This window comes from Periplaneta americana, chromosome 13 (genome assembly GCF_040183065.1).
Source record: "Periplaneta americana isolate PAMFEO1 chromosome 13, P.americana_PAMFEO1_priV1, whole genome shotgun sequence".
In the NCBI taxonomy this organism is placed as follows: domain Eukaryota; kingdom Metazoa; phylum Arthropoda; class Insecta; order Blattodea; family Blattidae; genus Periplaneta; species Periplaneta americana.
In genome coordinates, this window is record NC_091129.1 from 129,776,838 (window position 1) to 129,795,124 (window position 18,287).

Sequence of the window (18,287 nt, forward strand, 5' to 3'; positions counted from 1 at the left end):
TCTTTTTTTAATTATGGCTTTAAGGAGGCATGGCATTTAAAGAACTGTCAAAATTATTTTTTTCATCAAAGAATTCTTTTTTACAAATGTTTGATTACAAATCTAGTAACATTTTGTACTGAAGTTGGCTCCCTGAAGTTGCTAGATAATTGTGGCGGAGGAGAATTTTAATAGTTAGGGGAGAATTGGGTAGTATCGGACATCGGGTAATATCGGACAGTGCGTTTCTTTCATCTACTACCAGATTGTAGTACCTGAATGACATGGTTAAGTTTCTGTATGCGACATCACAGAAACGTAACCATGTCATTCAGGTACTATCATCTGGTGGTAGATGAAGGAAACTCACTGTCCGATATTATCCGATGTCCGATACTACCCAACTCTCCCCTATGTGATACATAAATATTCATTTTACTTTCAAATCCATTTTTCCGTAAGTTTATTTTTCTTGATTCAACACCAAATATTTAATGCCAAATATTAATCAATCTGGATGAAAATTTTACTGCCAGTATTTACGAGGTAGCTGCATGTTTCTATGCATTTATTTTGTTTATTTTATTACTATTTTTTCATGAATCATAGAAACAATAACATTTTCATAATTAAAAAAAAATTCAAAACGAATAAATGAGATATTTCATAAAATTAATGCATAGAAATATTTCTCAATGTCTTGTGAATGTAACCAGAAAAAGAGGATATCGCAGAACAGAACTTTGTAAAACATTTTTACGACTGCATTCAGTATCGTGATCTCCTATTGCTTCATCGCTTCACAGGATGCATGTTGTCGTTTTGTTTTGTGCCATTAACTGAATCTTTCGCTCGTTCATCAAGATCCAGCTACACTCTTGAACTGCTGACTTGCCAATTGGCTCAATTACATTTCTTCGATTGCTGTTCCTGGATTCTGTGACGTCACTGTCACTTTTCCACTTGTCGCAGTCACTGTGTGACCTCTGAATTGTTGAGCTGGCTTCTCAGTCGGAAGGTTTCGGGTTCGATACTCAAGACCGTCTATTTAACAGTTATTTTCAGGAAATGTTTTGGCATGCTTGCAATGTACAAATAAACAAGCACTGTCTAAATACCTAAACTCCAATATTTAATGTATACCATGCCATCAAATCAAACCACAAAATACTTATGAGCTAATGGAATATGCATTTATATTGTCATTCTATGAACTTGCCTGTTTCCTAGATACGTAACCACAGCAACGTTATGCTACTCATAGTATGACACAGCTGTGTGCTTTGCGTTTTTGTACCTGCATGCAAACAGTACTGACAACCAGTGGCAGCTGATTGACTGAGGCAAGTGAGGCCGGGCCTCAGTCACTTGGCTTAACTGAAATCAGATTTTGTGTTTTTATATAATGTATTAGTTATTTGAATGAAACCTATATCGCTGTAGAAGCATTTGAAAACTTTGTGATGTATATAGACCTGCTTTGCAGTAAAATTTGTTCCTGAGGCCAGGATCGCTCGTGCCGGGTCTGGCTTCTGCATTTCGTGTCTTTTCGCGGGTTTTGAGGTTGCGCTTAAAACGTTGTAGCTGAGGCACAATTCGTCAGGCCTCGTGGCCTGGTCAGGTTTCACTCCTCCCATCCATGGACCGGCCTCAAGATTAGAGTGGGGTGGGAATAGCAATGGTGACTTGTCTTCTTAAATAGGCCATAAGTAACAAAAATTCCAGCTCTTTGGCAGGCAGAGACCCACACTATTATCTCCTCTTATGTCTCAGTTTATGACTTAAGCGAGGGTGTTATACTATTGTACTTCGTAGTACAGTAGTGAATCTGGGCCAATGTTGTTACGTATTTCGGGAAAATATAAACAGAAACAAATGCGAGAAATAATGCTGGTGCAGTTAATTCATTGTTAGAGTGTCCTTTTTTGAGAAGAAATAATATTGGAAGAAAGGAAGTTTTAAATATAGAGAGAGCCTACCGAGATACGACATCGCTGGCAATTTTTCTGACAGATAATCTTAAAACGCGAGTTTCTATTGCATCCTGGTATGGGCAACATAAATGGTTAAGTGGTAATGTGGTGCAAAATAAACTTTTCTGTTGGCCTTGTTTGTTGCTGTCAAAGGAAAAAAATAAAAGAAAAGAAAGAAAGGGGAATTTCAACACATAATATGGGTTGCTTCATCACACTGAAACAATCACTGAAACTCTCAGCATAACAGCTTATTTGGTGAGTGAAATTATTATTTTTCATTAATAGTAATAGTAATAGACTAATAATAATATAATAACAATAATAATTAATATCATAAATAAACATTTCCTATCGGAGGCACTTAAACTAGTTGCATCTGGCCTCACCGAGGATTTCGATCACCGGCCGCTACTGCTGACAACATAAAACCTTAACCACAAAATACTTTTGAGCGCTACTGTACCTGCAAATATTGTATGTAAGCTGTAAATTGATAGATACAAAAGTTGAAGAGTAATAGCAAAATTTCTTCACCCATACACAACAGTCATACATTTATACTACCCAGTCCCTTAAACTTAACAGGGTTAATGACTATAGCTTATGCGATTATGTAACCTAAATGAATAGTTTTGAAGTGTTAATTTTTGCAGTCCTTTGGACTTCTTTGCTAGACAGACTGCGTGGTCAGACGGTATTTATGCAAGGATGTGTATGCATGTATGAGTTGGGCGTAGTGATCTTATAGAGGTGTTTGCTCGTGCTAAATCTAGAGGGAAGGGTTTCAGCTTTCTCCTCACAATTCAAGGCTAATTATTTAAATATGTATGAAATGATCTCATTAATATGTCACGCAATACATGTTAAGAGCTGAATTTATTTCCTGTTATTTATTTTAGCATGACTTGATTAGATATTGTAGTCGTAGTGTAAATAGTACTTATCATGACAGATCCAGCTTGTTATTCAGACGACAGAACATGACGCGTCTGATTATACAAGTCCAAGACGAAGAATTTGTGCAAGTCGTCATCTTCTTATCTTAGACACCACTTGTTAATGAATGCACGAGAAGTAACTAGAGTGCTTGTTTATATACGTAATAGATGTTGCGTGAACATTTTGAAACATACACAAAAATGACGTGGTCTTAAACTCAGCATTATTCTACGGTTTGAATAAAGTTTGTTGGAAAACCTTGGTTTCAGGAGTAACGCTGAATAACATTAAATGACATGTTTTTCATTAAAATAACTTTACCTCAACATTTAAAATTAAACCTTTGTCGAAAAATTGTTCTTTTCCTATAAAGTCTCGTTTATTCTGCGCGACTGTTTCCTGTATAGGTGTTTATCTATGCGTCACGTCACACGCTTGCAGTTAAGATTATTGCGTCATACTCCCATCATAGCAGTTGTGCAAGCGAAGCAAAAATTGTACTAACTCCTGAACAGTAAGAGATGGTTCAAAACAGATTGAAGTTTTGAAAAGTTTGCATTTATTAACGCATTTCACTCGCAATATGTCCTTTACGCTTTAGCCGTAGCAAACAATTGAATGTCTGTAAAATTTGGAAAAGTAGTCCAGGTTTTTGGGTTATTGTTTGAACAGTGTACAATTTTATTTTGAAAATAAAATAAATATAATTTTTTGGTAGATAGTATTTATTCTTTGATTTACATATAACACATTCCGATAAATGCATCACAAGTATTAACCCTCCCTTAATTTGGCAAAACTTCATTTCTCACCCTAGTTTATTAAACCGTGTCGGACTGTAAAGAAAACAACTATCGCAATGTCCATATTTGATATTACTTACTTTTACTTTTATAGGCGTTTCCACTTTCGGCAGTTGCCTTTTATTCCCCTTTTCCATTGTTGTCGGTCATCCCAAGATCCATTTTCCAACCCTCTAACTTCCATGGCCTCAGCAACTTCTCCTCTCCATGTAAGTCTAGGTCGTCCTTTTCTTCTCCTCCCTGGGGGTGACCAATTCAAACTTTTTTAGGTCATCGCTCCTCGGGCATCCTCTGAACATGTCCAAACCATTGAAGTCTTCGACATTCCATACGGTCGATCACATCTTCTTGTATGTTCCACTTTTCCAAAATCGTGTCATTTCTGACCCTCTGGAGACGAGATATGCATAGACTCTTTCCTAGTCCACCCATTTCCACATATCTAACACGGTCTTTTTGTCTTTCTGTCAGAGTCCAGCTCTCTCCTCCATAAGTCAAGATACTCTCTACAACTACATTAAGTATCATTTTCTTTGTCTCCATTCTAATTCCAAAGCACACCATTAAGTTGTTTTATAGTATTTCTTGCTTGTATGATCCATATTTTGTATGTTGCACAATATTATACTATTGTGAAATTTTAATTTTCCTACCACTTTTTTTTTCTATTATTTTATTAAAATTATAGCATATAGCCTATTAACCTGTTGTATCCTACAGGATACTTTGCGAATTTAACGGTTAAGTTATTGGCATCCAACAATATAGTTACATCAGTGTGTAAGTGAAAATCTATCCGTTTCGTTCTAGTGGCCCTCGAATATTAACTTTAAATTAAAATTTGGTTTACACAAATGCTGTTATTTTTGTATGAGTAATAAGAAAAAATAAAAACTATAGACTTCTCTTTAAAAATCATATTGGCCTTCATATGTCCTTGAAAAGTCCTTCAAATACAACATAAATAATGTAACTTTCTTTCCCACTTAAAGTAAATTAAATTTTACATAGTACCATCATTCTTTCTAAAAATTTTTTTTAATCTTTTGCATTATCAAGTTAAATGGTCCACTCGGTATAAACATAATACAGTACGTATATTATTTCTAAGGACTGTATTGCTAGCAACATACCTTTACTTATTTTATTAGCAATATAGTCAATAAGTATTTGCCACTATGAAGATATAATATACAGATTGAGTCGTAAGTAATGCTATTAATTTCAGGAGATTATTTTTTAATATATTTCAAACAAAAAAGTTGAATACAATTTTCCTCTTTCTTGCTTCCATTTCAAGATAAAAGTTGTTTTACGTAAAACATTTCATAGCTCAATCAATTTAAGAGAGCATTGTATTATGATAATAAATAATTGAAGAAATTGTAGTTTTGTGCTTTAAATGTTCGGAAATTTGATCTGAACAAATGTAATCTTGTAAAATTAATTTGCAGAACGAAAAGTTACATTTGTTCGGATCATATTTCTGCACATTTAAGCGACATTACTAAAATTCTTTCAATAATCCATTATCTTAATTCACTGCTCTTTTGAATTAGCTGAGCATATTGGAAATTAAATCAACAACTTTCACAAACCACGCTATGAAATATTTCATATAAAACAATTTTTATCTCGAAAAGGAAGCAAAAACGAGCAAAATAAATTGTATTTAAATTTTTTGTTTGCAATATCTTAAAGAATAACCCCCTCAAATTAATGACATTACTTACGGTTCATCTTGTATATCCAAAAGCTAACAGAGGTTCCTTAATCAAAGTTAGGTCGATTAAAGCTAAACTATGCCAAGTATCTTATTGAAGCTCAGTTGGCATTACAACAATCTGTAACTTATAAGTGTTATGCCAAAGTGTTGTGATTAATCAATTTTAACAAAACAAACAATGAACAATTTCAAGGGAAAAATTGCTCCGGGGCCGGGTCTCGATCCCGGACCCTTCGCTTAGCGCACGAATGCCTTACCGATTGAGCTACCCAGTAACTACACACGACACTGTCCCAGTTTTTCCCTTTATATCAATCAAGTGGGCTGACAAGGCGCCAGAATTCCAACTTTGAGTGCACACAAACTCTGTGTGACTTGAATTGTGGTTTTCTGTTAGCGAGTCGGGTGTAGTTCCTGGGTAGCTCAGTCGGTAGAGCATTCGTGCGCTAAGCGAAGGGTCCCGGGATCGATATCCGGGCCCGGAACAATTTTTCCCTTGAAATTATTCGTCTACTTCACAGGGAGGTTTACCTGAAAGCCAGGTTTGCAAAACAAACTATTTATTTATTTATTTATTTATTTATTTATTTATTTATTTATTTATTTATTTATTTATTTATTTATTTATTCATTCATTCATTCATTTATGTCGGTAACATGAGATAATTTTCAAATTTATCTATATGTCTGAATCGTAGTTTTCTCTATGACCTTTCGTTATGAAACTTTGTTCATTGACGAGCTTGATTTTCCTTTCTTTCGTCATCCCTCGACTCCAGTTAAGTTTGTGAGTCAATTACTGCAAGATTGTGCTCCGAGAATCTATACCGCTCCGTTAACAGGTGCCAGGGAAAGTCTGGGAACTGCAAGGTGTAAAACAATATGAAAACGTGACACGTCCCAATTGCTAAGCGAATGCGTACAGATGTCGATCTCGGCAGAAAGTCACCGGACAAGAGGCTCATTACCATATTACTGCCTTTCTAATTGGGGCGATGAACGCGTTTGCATAACCCATCCTGCATGGAGCTGTGCACACAGCATAAATTACGGAGACGTGTGGGTCAGATGTGCCTGCCTGCCTACGGGTACATGTTTAATCGATTTGCAGCTGTTCTTTATTTGCATTTGTGACAGAAGAAGGATGCTCAGAGTTGTCATCGTGCAGACAACACCCCTCGACTCTGCTGTAGATGGGAAAAGATTGGAATCGTTGATATTATGAATTGCTGTCAATCTAGTTTTAAGTGAATCTGACACTGCCTCATCTCGACAGTGATAACATCTATCAGTTTTAAGTAGCACTCTCTCAGAAACTATTATAGGGACATGAAAATTTAGCAGCGCTAAGAACAATGACTTTCCCATATTTTCATTAGAGTATAAGTAAATACATAATAATTATTTATCTTAAAAGGAGCTAAAATTGACATTATTTGTGAGATCACTTCTCATAAACACCATGAAATTTTAGCCACGTGTAATGTACAACGTTTTATCTTATCCTAAATTATTGTAAATATTTTCCTTCTTATAGGCTATATAATATTATTTTGCAATTCATTTTGAGAGATTTTTTCAGGTAAGTCTTGGTGACTCAATTAAATAGTTCTATTATTTTTCAGTCTGTGACTTTGAGGGTATAATTCCTTTATATTACATACAGTAATTAACTATTTGTATAAACGTTTTCGTAGCTCCCTCTACCTCCGCGACACACAGTCGCTTCCCAGCTCTCATCCAGTATGCATACATACATACACATTGATAGATAAGCTCGTTGAAAACTATCGGCGACGTATTAATATAGGCCTACTACACCTCTTCTTCTAGATAGAAGACAACCTTCAATGACAAATACATAAAGTATTACCGATGAAAACTTTTGGTGAAGTATTATTACACTACACTTCTTCTTCTAGATAGAAGACTACCTTCAAAGACAAATACAAAAAGTATTACTTTTGAAAACTATTGATGATATCTTATAAACACCACACCACTGCTCCTAAATGAAGACAACATCAAAACTACGTAAAAAATGCAAAATATATATTTAATCAAAAAATGTCATTTAGATTAACAAAAAATGTATAATAATAAACCTTTAATAATACTTTTTAATACCAACATATGAGAGCCAACACACACTGTACTTAACTATAAAATAATACCATGACACAATGTTCACATACAACAACAAATACAATATACAACAGAGTCTATATGATATAAAAAAGCCGTATCATATATATGATTTGTAAACAAGTCTTCATGTACATTAACATAGCATATTTGCATTTTAATCAAAATATTTTAAAAGATTACAAATAAGTAGGTGAAGATTCTTAATATGCATTTTAAATATTTGTACTTTTATCTCGTTTTTAATTTTAACTTTATTGAGATCAATATTTGATTGTTATGCAAGAATCAAAATGAGGTTAACATATTGAAAATGTAAGATAATAAATGTATCTGATGTCGCAATAAGACCGACGAAAACGTTTATACAAATAGTTAATTATGTAATATAAAGGAATTATACCTTGTATATGGCATGCTAAGTCACTGGCAAAAAACCAATAACACTATTTAATTGAGTATATAATATTACTTACCAATATGAAATTGTTTAAGCCCTAGCATGATATAAAAATTTCTTTGTTACTAAAAGTTATCGATTAATAGAGGATGTCACATTAAGAAAAAAGTATTGGTTTTATGGGCCTTGCCTAATACATTGTATAAGCTACATGGTAGATAGCCGTTTCTATGGCAACTGGTCATTTGATGAAAAAAGCCCCATATGCTCAATGTTTTTTTTTTCTGAACGTAAACTCCTCTATAGATATAAATTAAAAGTTTGCTCCTAATCAGCAAATTACTTTGTGCGAGATCGTGCGTATTTGCTTGTTTTCCGCACAGAACCAATACGCGGTAAGTGTGAAATACCACTTCAGTATTCCCAACGTAACACACATAACAATTTCCCTCTTCTTACCGCTTAAGCGCGACATTCATTTTACTCCTTTAGGCTTTTAACATATTATTTTTAGAGACGTTTAACATAGTAATAATTATAAATTGGAAACTTACCATTGCAATTTCACCTAAATTGCAATGTTAATTATTGTTTTTAAATATTTGCAAAAATTAAGTAAAGTCTACTACTCCACGAAACTTATTGCATTCCTGATACAAGTAACATTAAGAAAGCCGTGAAAAAATTAACGAGATTCCAGATGCCGATGTTATTACTGCAATATGTTATATAAATAATATTGTTAAAATATTAAAATGAAAAATAAATCATTACATAACCTTACCGTTTGTTTTAAGTTCGCATTTATAGACTGGGGGAAAAAAAAAGACAGACGTATATCACGGCCTGCTGGAGTATAGTAAACACAGAAAACATTTTATAGCAACAATGTTGAAGAAAGATATTTTGGTTTTCCGAAGTTGGCGTCATTAAACAGAAACCAACATGGAGATTTCATTGCAAGTAATTAGAAATTCGTCTTTCAGGTATGTAATAAACGATCTTCGCACAAAATAATGTACGATACACGAGCGGTATGTTTGTTTTCATGTTCTCGGAAATAAAAAAATCTCAACTACGTTTCGCTTTTTCAATCTTTTCCTCGATCATGAAAACGTCAACATACCGCTCTTGTAACGTATATTACTATTACAGGATGAAATAATGGTAACTAAGGTATCATTATTTCACATGTGAAGTAATAACCTATTTCTGAGAGTTAAAAGTTTGATAAACAGTACACAGTGTCACTAGATTATATAAATAAATAAATAAATAAATAAATAAATAAATAAATAAATAATTGGTAGATAGATAGATAAATAAATAAATAAATAAATAAATAAATAATAGATAAATAAATGAGTAAATATTAATTTAATTTTAACAGCATTCCAAACATTTAAGTTCACCCATGGTACTTCCAATATCGTGGGTTTACCTACAGAGTGAAACGAAACATTTTCCTTTTTAAGTAGGCCTATGAGAGGATCAAGACAATATAACAACATCGTTTTCTCTAAAAGTCGTAAATCATGTTCAATTTTTTTACTTGGATTTTCATGGAAAGCAATTGGATTTCTGGAAGTATCGTCTAAAATGTAAAGTATTTTAATTTAAAACAGAGTTCGAATTTGTTCATAGAAATTACGGTTTCAGAGTAATTGCATCTAAACTAGTTTTGGAATTAACTCCTCATACACAATAACTCGAGAAAGAACAGATTAACAACGCACTGGTTTGAAGTAGCGTAATGGTTGATGTGCCTAACAGCAAGGAGTGATTGCTACATGTCTAACGTTTACATTTTTCTTAGTTTTAATAATTATAATTTGTCCTATAACATGTTTATCAAGCAAAAGATCGTGTGATACCAAGTGTCTACCAGAACTCAATACAGTGAAACCGCTCCTTACGGACATCCCCAAGATATGGACACTCCTCATATACGGACAGATTTCATACCCCAACTGAAATAATATAGAAATAATGATAAATTTAACTCTCGTTTACGGAACTATCAGACACGGACACGGACAGCTGTTTCACAGTCCTAAAGCTTGCTTTACCTGTTTACCTCCTGACTGCGGACAGAACTTGGATTTTAAGACCTATTGTGTTACAAAAATGGAAAATTTAGTACAGAAATTCCTTAACATGAAAGAAGACAATAAGGGTCTCGTCGGCTACCACTAGCCCAGCCGGCTACCCCTTATTAGCTGGAAGTGGGTGGATAAACAAAGTCATAAAATTTAACCTGTCTGATGAGTCAAAGGTTTTCGCGATAGTGAAATTTTATTCGACACATGATAGGGTTAGTAGGATTATTCTCTTCACTTCAATCAGTTGTTCTGTTTCGTGAGACATGGCACCTGAACGTAAAGGTTAGTTGAAAACTGTAAATTACAGTACTGTATAACTGCAGATCTAGAACAAAATTGCATGCCACATAACTGTATTTTTATTTATCGGTCTCATCTACTGTAGTTCAAAGTTGCAAAGAATTTACTGTAGTAGGCCTTCTGTATACTGTATTTATAATTAAACTACAGAAATACATTTCATTTAAAGCATGAAGGGATACATAACGCATATTATAAATTTACTGTTAGATTGGGGAGCCTCCCTCTCAATACAGGACACCTCCCAGATGCGGACAGATTGTTACGTCCCTTCGATGTCCGTAAATGAGAGGTTTCACTGTATCTACGAGTATATCAAATCTTAGAAATGTGAAATGCTTTTAAATAACGGCTACCAACATCTCTTTTCTTTTGTTTTTATTGCAGGAGGTACCAAACGACAAACAGCAGTTTCGGATTCTCCTTTCTTACTTTTGGTGAGTTAGAACATTTTAATTACTTGTAGTTAATGTTATTGTACATTAAAAGTTTGTGGTTTGACGAATCACGCTGTTTCCATAACCAGCGTGTGGAAGCGCATCTGCCGATAACCTAAGTTGCCGCTTTTCGGCCGGGAGATAAATTGTTCAACTAATAGACGCAGAGGTGCCTGATGCATGAAACATCTACGAACTGCTTGTTGTTCCTGAAACGTTATGACACGAAGATTCAGAGGTTGTTTCTGCCGTCGTCTTCAGTTAGCCGGATTGAAGAGTAAGATGCATATATTTGGTATAGAGGCGTTACAACTGACAAAAAAAATTATTAGTTTTTCTTATTGCTTAAATTATTTCTCTGATCGTAAAGAATTATAAATACAACCTCATTATAGTGCCGATGTCATGAAACCAGGGGTTATACCACAGTCTAATATATACAGTCACGAAGCTCAATACGTAATAAATATGCATCCATAGATAGTTGCTAACCACTAGGATCGCTACTATCGCCTCATTACAGACAATGCGAAATAATACCTGCACCGTCTATTGCTCCTAGTACCCTCAAAACTCAAGCTTCGTGACTGTATATACTAGACTGTGGTTATACCTCCATAGGCCTTCTTGTTGTCTAAAGAGGATACCTTCACCTTTTTTATACATCGCGATCTAGTTGGGAAAGGCAATATCAGAAATGTTCTACTATTCTCGTCGTCACGACTCAGATTCTATAGATTTCATCACATCAAGATGGTGTAAGATGGAGAAGGTAAATCAGCTTACAACCTTCTTTCTGCGTAATGCTAATTGCAAGTAGGTTACCGCTGATAGCCGGGGGCGCTCAGTTGGAGATCCGTTCTTCTTGTGACAAGGCAACTAGAACTCGAGTCTTAGCCTCCAAAATCATCTGCCTCCGCCTTCTTTTGTCTTTGGTAACTGTATCCTCCGCTCAGGGTTTAAGCCACAGTCGCATTTGTCGCATTTTGCTACTAGACTTCTAAAAATGCAACAAACTTTGAATGTAAATGTGCAAAAATGCGACAACCACATTGGACTTCAGAAACGAAGATGGTAGGCCTTAATGGAGATAATGAAATTAGAGATGTGTTTGAATTAATCTGAATTTAAATTAAATCTAATGGCATGGGCAATGCCCAAAAAGGTATTGAGCAATAAATGTTCAGAAATTGATTTCAAAGAGTTCGTCATTATATTTGAAATCACTTTTACATCAGACTGTCTTCAAATTCAGAAAATACCATGAACATAACACGGTTTGACGTGAATATATATATAAAAAAAGAAAAACAATACTTCCTCAATATTTATAAAAATTCAATCAAAGTAATTGTGTAAGTAATAGGTAACACTCCTTGATTTACTCCTATGTCATATTGAATCACAAACGTGATTAAGCTCATTAATGCTAAATTTGTACATTACAACGTATTATACCAATACTTCTGAATATGATGTTCACCTAAAATTTTTCAGTTTATCTTTTTTTCTTTTTTTTAGTAGGTTATTTTACGACGCTTTATCAACATCTTCGGTTATTTAGCGTCTGAATGAGATGAATGTGATAATGCCGGTGAAATGAGTCCGGGGTCCAGCACCGAAAGTTACCCAGCATATGCTCATATTGGGTTGAGGGAAACCCCCGGAAAAACCTCAACCAGGTAACTTGCCCCGACCGGGAATCGAACCCGGGCCACCTGGTTTCGCGGCCAGACGCGCTGACCGTTACTCCACAGGTGTGGACTTCAGTTTATCTTCTGGAAAGACAAAAACATACGTCATGTCGTTTAAAGTAACGAACAGAAGTACAATATTTGGCTTAATAAAAGTAATAGTAATGGTAAAAATAATGTAACAGTGTTCCTTCAAATCTTAACAATGCAGAACACTACGCTGTTCAAAGCCTTGCCATTCTTCACTCAACTTCCAAGTTGTTCTTTCGCAAGTTGAAACAAAACCCGCAAAATTGTGATGTAGAAATGCAAGTCGTCATTATTCCTCCAGTTACTCCCGAACCTTATGGTCAGCAAATTCTCGACATCAGATTTCTTTTCTTGCGTAATTCTACTTTGTAGAGGAATCACTTCCGATTCTGGAATATCAAGGAGACTTCTACTTTTCTTTAATACTGAAATATAGTTTTTTGGATGGATCATTCATGCGATAAGTAGATTTCATTTAACATTAATTGGTTTTGGAAAGAATACGGTTTGATGCAGTCAAAGGTGTGGACATTATACAGTTTTCCACGAACACCGAAATTTATGCATTCCTTTGAAGGGAATTTAATACAGTTAGACTCAAACAGACTTCACAGCATGATAGAGCATATTCAGAAATAGTATACGAAATCATATAAAACTCAATTTTGTCCATGGGTGGTTTGGAACGGACCTCCTTATATGTCGTATCATATATCGTATATCGCATCATATATATATATATATATATATATCACATGATATCTATTGTATATCATATCATATATCATAATATATCGTATCATATATATCGCATATCGTATCATACATAGTATATCGTATATTGTATATCATATATCGTATCATATATCATAATATATCGTAACATATATCGTATATCGCATCATATATCGTATCATATATCATAATATATCGTATCATATATATCGCATATCGTATCATATAGTATATCGCATATTGTATATCATATATCGTATCATATATCATAATATATCGTATCATATATCATAATATATAGCATCATATATCGTATATCGCATATAGTATCATATATCGTATATCGCATATTGTATATCATATATCGTATATCGCATCATATATATCGCATATCGGATCATATATCGTATATTGCACCGTATATCGCATATTGTATATGAGGCGCCCGAGATCAAAATGGGCTATGTCATAAAAAGTAAATTTCAAGAAAACAGCAAAAATTTCCTACATCTCATACAATGCTGGTACAAATGCGGGAATGCATCTAATTGATGAAGACGACTATAGTAAACATGCCTACCATGTTCATTCAAATCATAGTGTCCAAATATTTGTTTTGTAAGAAAATTAAATTTAAGATATCCCATTTTGATGCATTTATTTTGAAATTCGTTAATCTAATTTTATATTAATTGATATAATTATGCTTTTGAACATGATTTTTTTTAAATCAAGTTTTCAAATTAATTTTATTTTATTTATAATACCACTATTCACAAATTAGTTACAAAACAAGTACAAAATTGGAAGTCTTTTAGAATATTATTATCTTAATTGCAACGTATTACAGAAATCACAACAAAAACACTCTTCAAACATGTACACAAGTATCTGTATCAAGACAAAAGCATGTACCAAGGCCATCTGCGTCCTCTTCTCCATCTTCCTCGCTTTCTGGTACTTTCCCGGCCATGCGGATTTGCAGGTATATCTGCAAACGGGCATCTCCTTCCCAGGACAATCCAAAATGTTTCTGCAGCAATCCTTCTACATCTCTGATTTTTAATGGATTGATACTTCCAACTTTCTTAGATACAGAGGGCATTGATGCCCCGCGGAAGCATTTCCCTCGTTTGCATAGTCCATTTGATAAATACTGATTGCTCTGAAAGCGAAAACATGCTTCTCCTTTGAATTGGACGACTGTTCCCATTCTACAGAGAAAAAGACGTTTAACTTCTGAGATCTTAAATGGAAGGGCACTGGTCGGTTTCATCATGTCTTTTGCAAATTCCTTCCACTCACGGATTGGACATTCTTCATTTCCAACCTTGATTATAGTTGCATGCTTCCCAATGATAGTATGATATTCTTCTGGCAACACAATCACCTCTTCCTTTTTTATTTGCTTCTCCACGTTTCCGAATACCCTATCACAAGGTAGAAAACTGTGTCCAACGACAGGGAATAGAACCTCCACAAATTTGAGGGCTGATGGAGCTTCATTGTAGAACCACCAACAGATCATCGATATCATAATAGAATTTTTGTTTTGAGACCCGCATCCATCTGAGACTAGACGAATCTTCTCAATTCCAATCAGATCAGTAGATGTCAGTCTATGATGAATAATAGATGCAAATTCAGAACTTCCTTTAGGAGACTCATGTTCCATCCATGTGTAAGAAAATACATTATCTGGTGTCAACGTTTTGTCTTGTCTCTGCTCAACTACTGTTTCATTGTACATGTAATACTGCCTAGCATAATATGTTGCTTGATCAGGAAGACGTGGAAGCACCAAATTCTGCTGACAGTCAAAGATCAAAGTGAGAAGGCCTGGAGACATCTCATTCATGATTTCATAAAAGCTTTTCGCTCTTAACAGGTGAATACGTTGAGTAGTCATAGCCTGCAATCTTCTGTCTTGATTTCCAGATCTGATTATCTCTTTGTTTTGCAGACATGTTGAACAAACATCTTTTTGTGGCACACCGAAAGCGAGGTTGAATTTTCTAGTAAATATAGGTTCGAAGAATCCGTATTTTACTCTTGGTAAGCCTTCTGTTGGGGCATATTTTTCATTATACAATCTCCAGCAGTTTCGGATCGATTTTAGCTCCTTTCCTACATACACTTTTTTGGAACCTTGGCGACTATAATGGGCTTCCCTGCCAGGCAGCATCTGTATAAACTTTGTCACAGACTCACGGCATAGTCTGAATTTACCTTCTTTTCTGTCTCCACCACGATTCTCTTTTCTGCATTTACCTGTTTCATGGTAAATCTTCAGAAGCCGACCAAGTCGTCCATTGCTGATATTTGGAATAATTGCCAGGAATAGTTTTTTACAAACTTGAATATTCTTCTTGCTTTCTGTCCTTATGAAAAACGAAGCAGAATAATTCTTTTTTCCTTTGTTTCCTTTCATGATGGGCTGTGTACTAACATGTTTCAAAATGAACTCATCTTGAGATTTGTTATCAGGTCTACTCAAGAACAGATTGCTGAAGTATGAAGCATCAGAAGGAGTGATCCTGAAACATTCTAGTTTTCTCTGTGCATGCTTGCAAGCAGGAAGTGTGACTGGCCTCCTCATACGAGAATATCTAGAAAATACAAATTTTTCCCTTTACAGAAATTATTACTTTTATATTTCACGTTCTTTAACTTTATAGTATATTACATTATTATTATTATTATTATTATTATTATTATTATTATTACATAAATTTCAATGCATGTGTAGACTATACATTTCATAAACACGATATAATAATACTAAGTTTTTGAATAATGCGCAATTTCACGTAATTTATTCGTACCTAACATTATTTTCCTTCAGTCTTTTCCATTGTTGTGGATTTGCTTTCCTCTTCCTCCCCCCTTCAACAGGCTGTAGATGTCCAATAGTCGAGAAGCCGTCCATTGTCGCAATAAATGTAAAGCTGTTGTGTCCAACACCTAACCAAAAAATATAAAATAATATTTTACTAAAGATTCCATAAAGATAAAAGACGTAGTATTTTAGTAGCAATAATTCATAAAATGATGCCTATTACGTTAAATTACAACAAAATTTTATATAGCAGTACAGTCCTTACCTTATAAATTAGAACATAAATGAAGACGTATAATTACTGTGTAACTAAGATCTCAACCATGTTAGTTTTCTGAAAAATCTGGCGGCAAAACTAAAAAAACAAGCTTTGGCACACATAGACCATTATGTTTCATGTGCTATGGAAATATAACGCAACACTATGAAATATGGCCCATTTTGTTCTGATGAAAATAACGAATCACATATCCCATTTTGATTAATTCATTAATAATAACATATCCCATTTTGATCTATGTACTGATTTTCTCCATGCATTTACTCGTCTAAAATAAACCACTTTGAAATTGAACTTTTCACTGCTGAAAGTCTTCAACCCATACTTGCCAATGACGTCAATAACTCAATTTCAGAAAAAAGGTCACATAGCCCATTTTGATCTCGGGCCCCTCATATCATATATCGTATATCGCATATTGTATACTATATATCGTATCATATATCATAATATATCATGTCATATATCGTATATCGCATCATATATATCGCATATCATATCATATATCGTATATCGCATATTGTATATCATAATCGTATCACATAGCATATATCGCATATCGTATCATATATCGTACATCGCATATTGTATTTCATATATCGTATATCGCATCATATAGGCCTATATATCGTATATCGTATATACTTTATATTGTATGTCATATATCGACCATACTATATATCGTATCATATCATTTATCATGCCGTATTATATATCGTACCATATGCATCATACCATATTATATATCATATATACATATATATCATATCTCTCCATTTTAGAAAATCCACTAACCTTCGCATAACAGATGGATTTGAGGCAGTAATGCAAGAAGAACTTCGTCTGCCTCCTCCGTAAATAAAAAAATATATGTAACATACGACATGGGGCGACTGGTTTTATTTCTCTGCTAGAGAATCCATGAAAAGGAATTTTATCGCCCCTTAAAAATTCATCGCTCTCGCTAGGGCGAACGTACCCAATGGGAAGCGTCGTAACCATTAAGCCTATAGAGTTGAGAGCGTCTTACCCAGAAGCTTACAAGCTACATGAGCCCAAATGCAATATAAATCTAAACTGAGTGATAAAGTTGTGACAGAAATTTTTCTAATTTTATCTCCGTAATAAACGATACAAGTTATTTCATAGTAGCTCAAGAAGAAGATATATATATATATATTCCTTCACAACAAATTTTCCTATAGAGATATGTGCAATTTCAATCGAGACATCGGTTCCCAGAGACATTGTCTGCAAGGTGAGGGAGCTTTATGGGGCGAGCAACTGCTGGTCGGTCATTTTGTCTATGGTATACTCAAAACAATATAATATATGTGAGTTGCCAAAGATCAAAGATGGCTGGCACTTAAATGCTAACAACCTTGAACCTAAAGCACTAATATGTTCACTGCTTAAAAAAGTGATGTAATGTAAACGGTAACTTCACATACAACTCGCTATATGAAGGAATAATAATTCAACAATACATTATGTTGTATTATAATATCGATATAAATATACACAAGATATGAGATCCGAATAGCATTGGTTAATTTAATTTATTGTGCCAACATAACGGTTAGAAAATGACTAACTGTCGTGATGTCTGTAATATGTGTGTACTCGAGGAAGGGTTGCCAGTATTGAAGTGAACCTAACAGGTAGAAAATCACTAAATTTAAACAGGTGATGATCAAGTAATGGGGTGGGAAAATGTTAACGTTGCAAATTAGTGACTCACGTTATATTGTACCGACTATAGTAGTATGTTGCGATCATAAACCTACATATTGTCTAGATCTACATCCAGCTATTTTTTGAGAACTTACAAGATTAATGTCAAAACATTTTTGTCATCGTGGCTAATACTGTCGAAGTATTATAACAAGCTGATACCACCAC

At 34.3% G+C, this 18,287-nt stretch overlaps 2 protein-coding genes across 7 annotated transcripts in view; one reads left to right on the top strand and one right to left on the bottom strand.

The window, feature by feature from the left end:
* Positions 1 to 18,287, bottom strand: part of LOC138712435 (uncharacterized) — a 181,000-nt gene that overhangs the window by 137,901 nt on the left and 24,812 nt on the right. The gene's annotated exons all lie outside the window — the stretch shown is intronic.
* Positions 1 to 18,287, top strand: part of LOC138712437 (uncharacterized) — a 197,072-nt gene that overhangs the window by 87,568 nt on the left and 91,217 nt on the right. For both annotated transcript variants that reach the window (XM_069844257.1, XM_069844259.1), the window contains one exon: positions 10,758 to 10,807. In XM_069844257.1, coding sequence (XP_069700358.1) covers positions 10,758 to 10,807 — 50 coding nt within the window. The remainder of the gene's footprint in view (positions 1 to 10,757; positions 10,808 to 18,287) is intronic.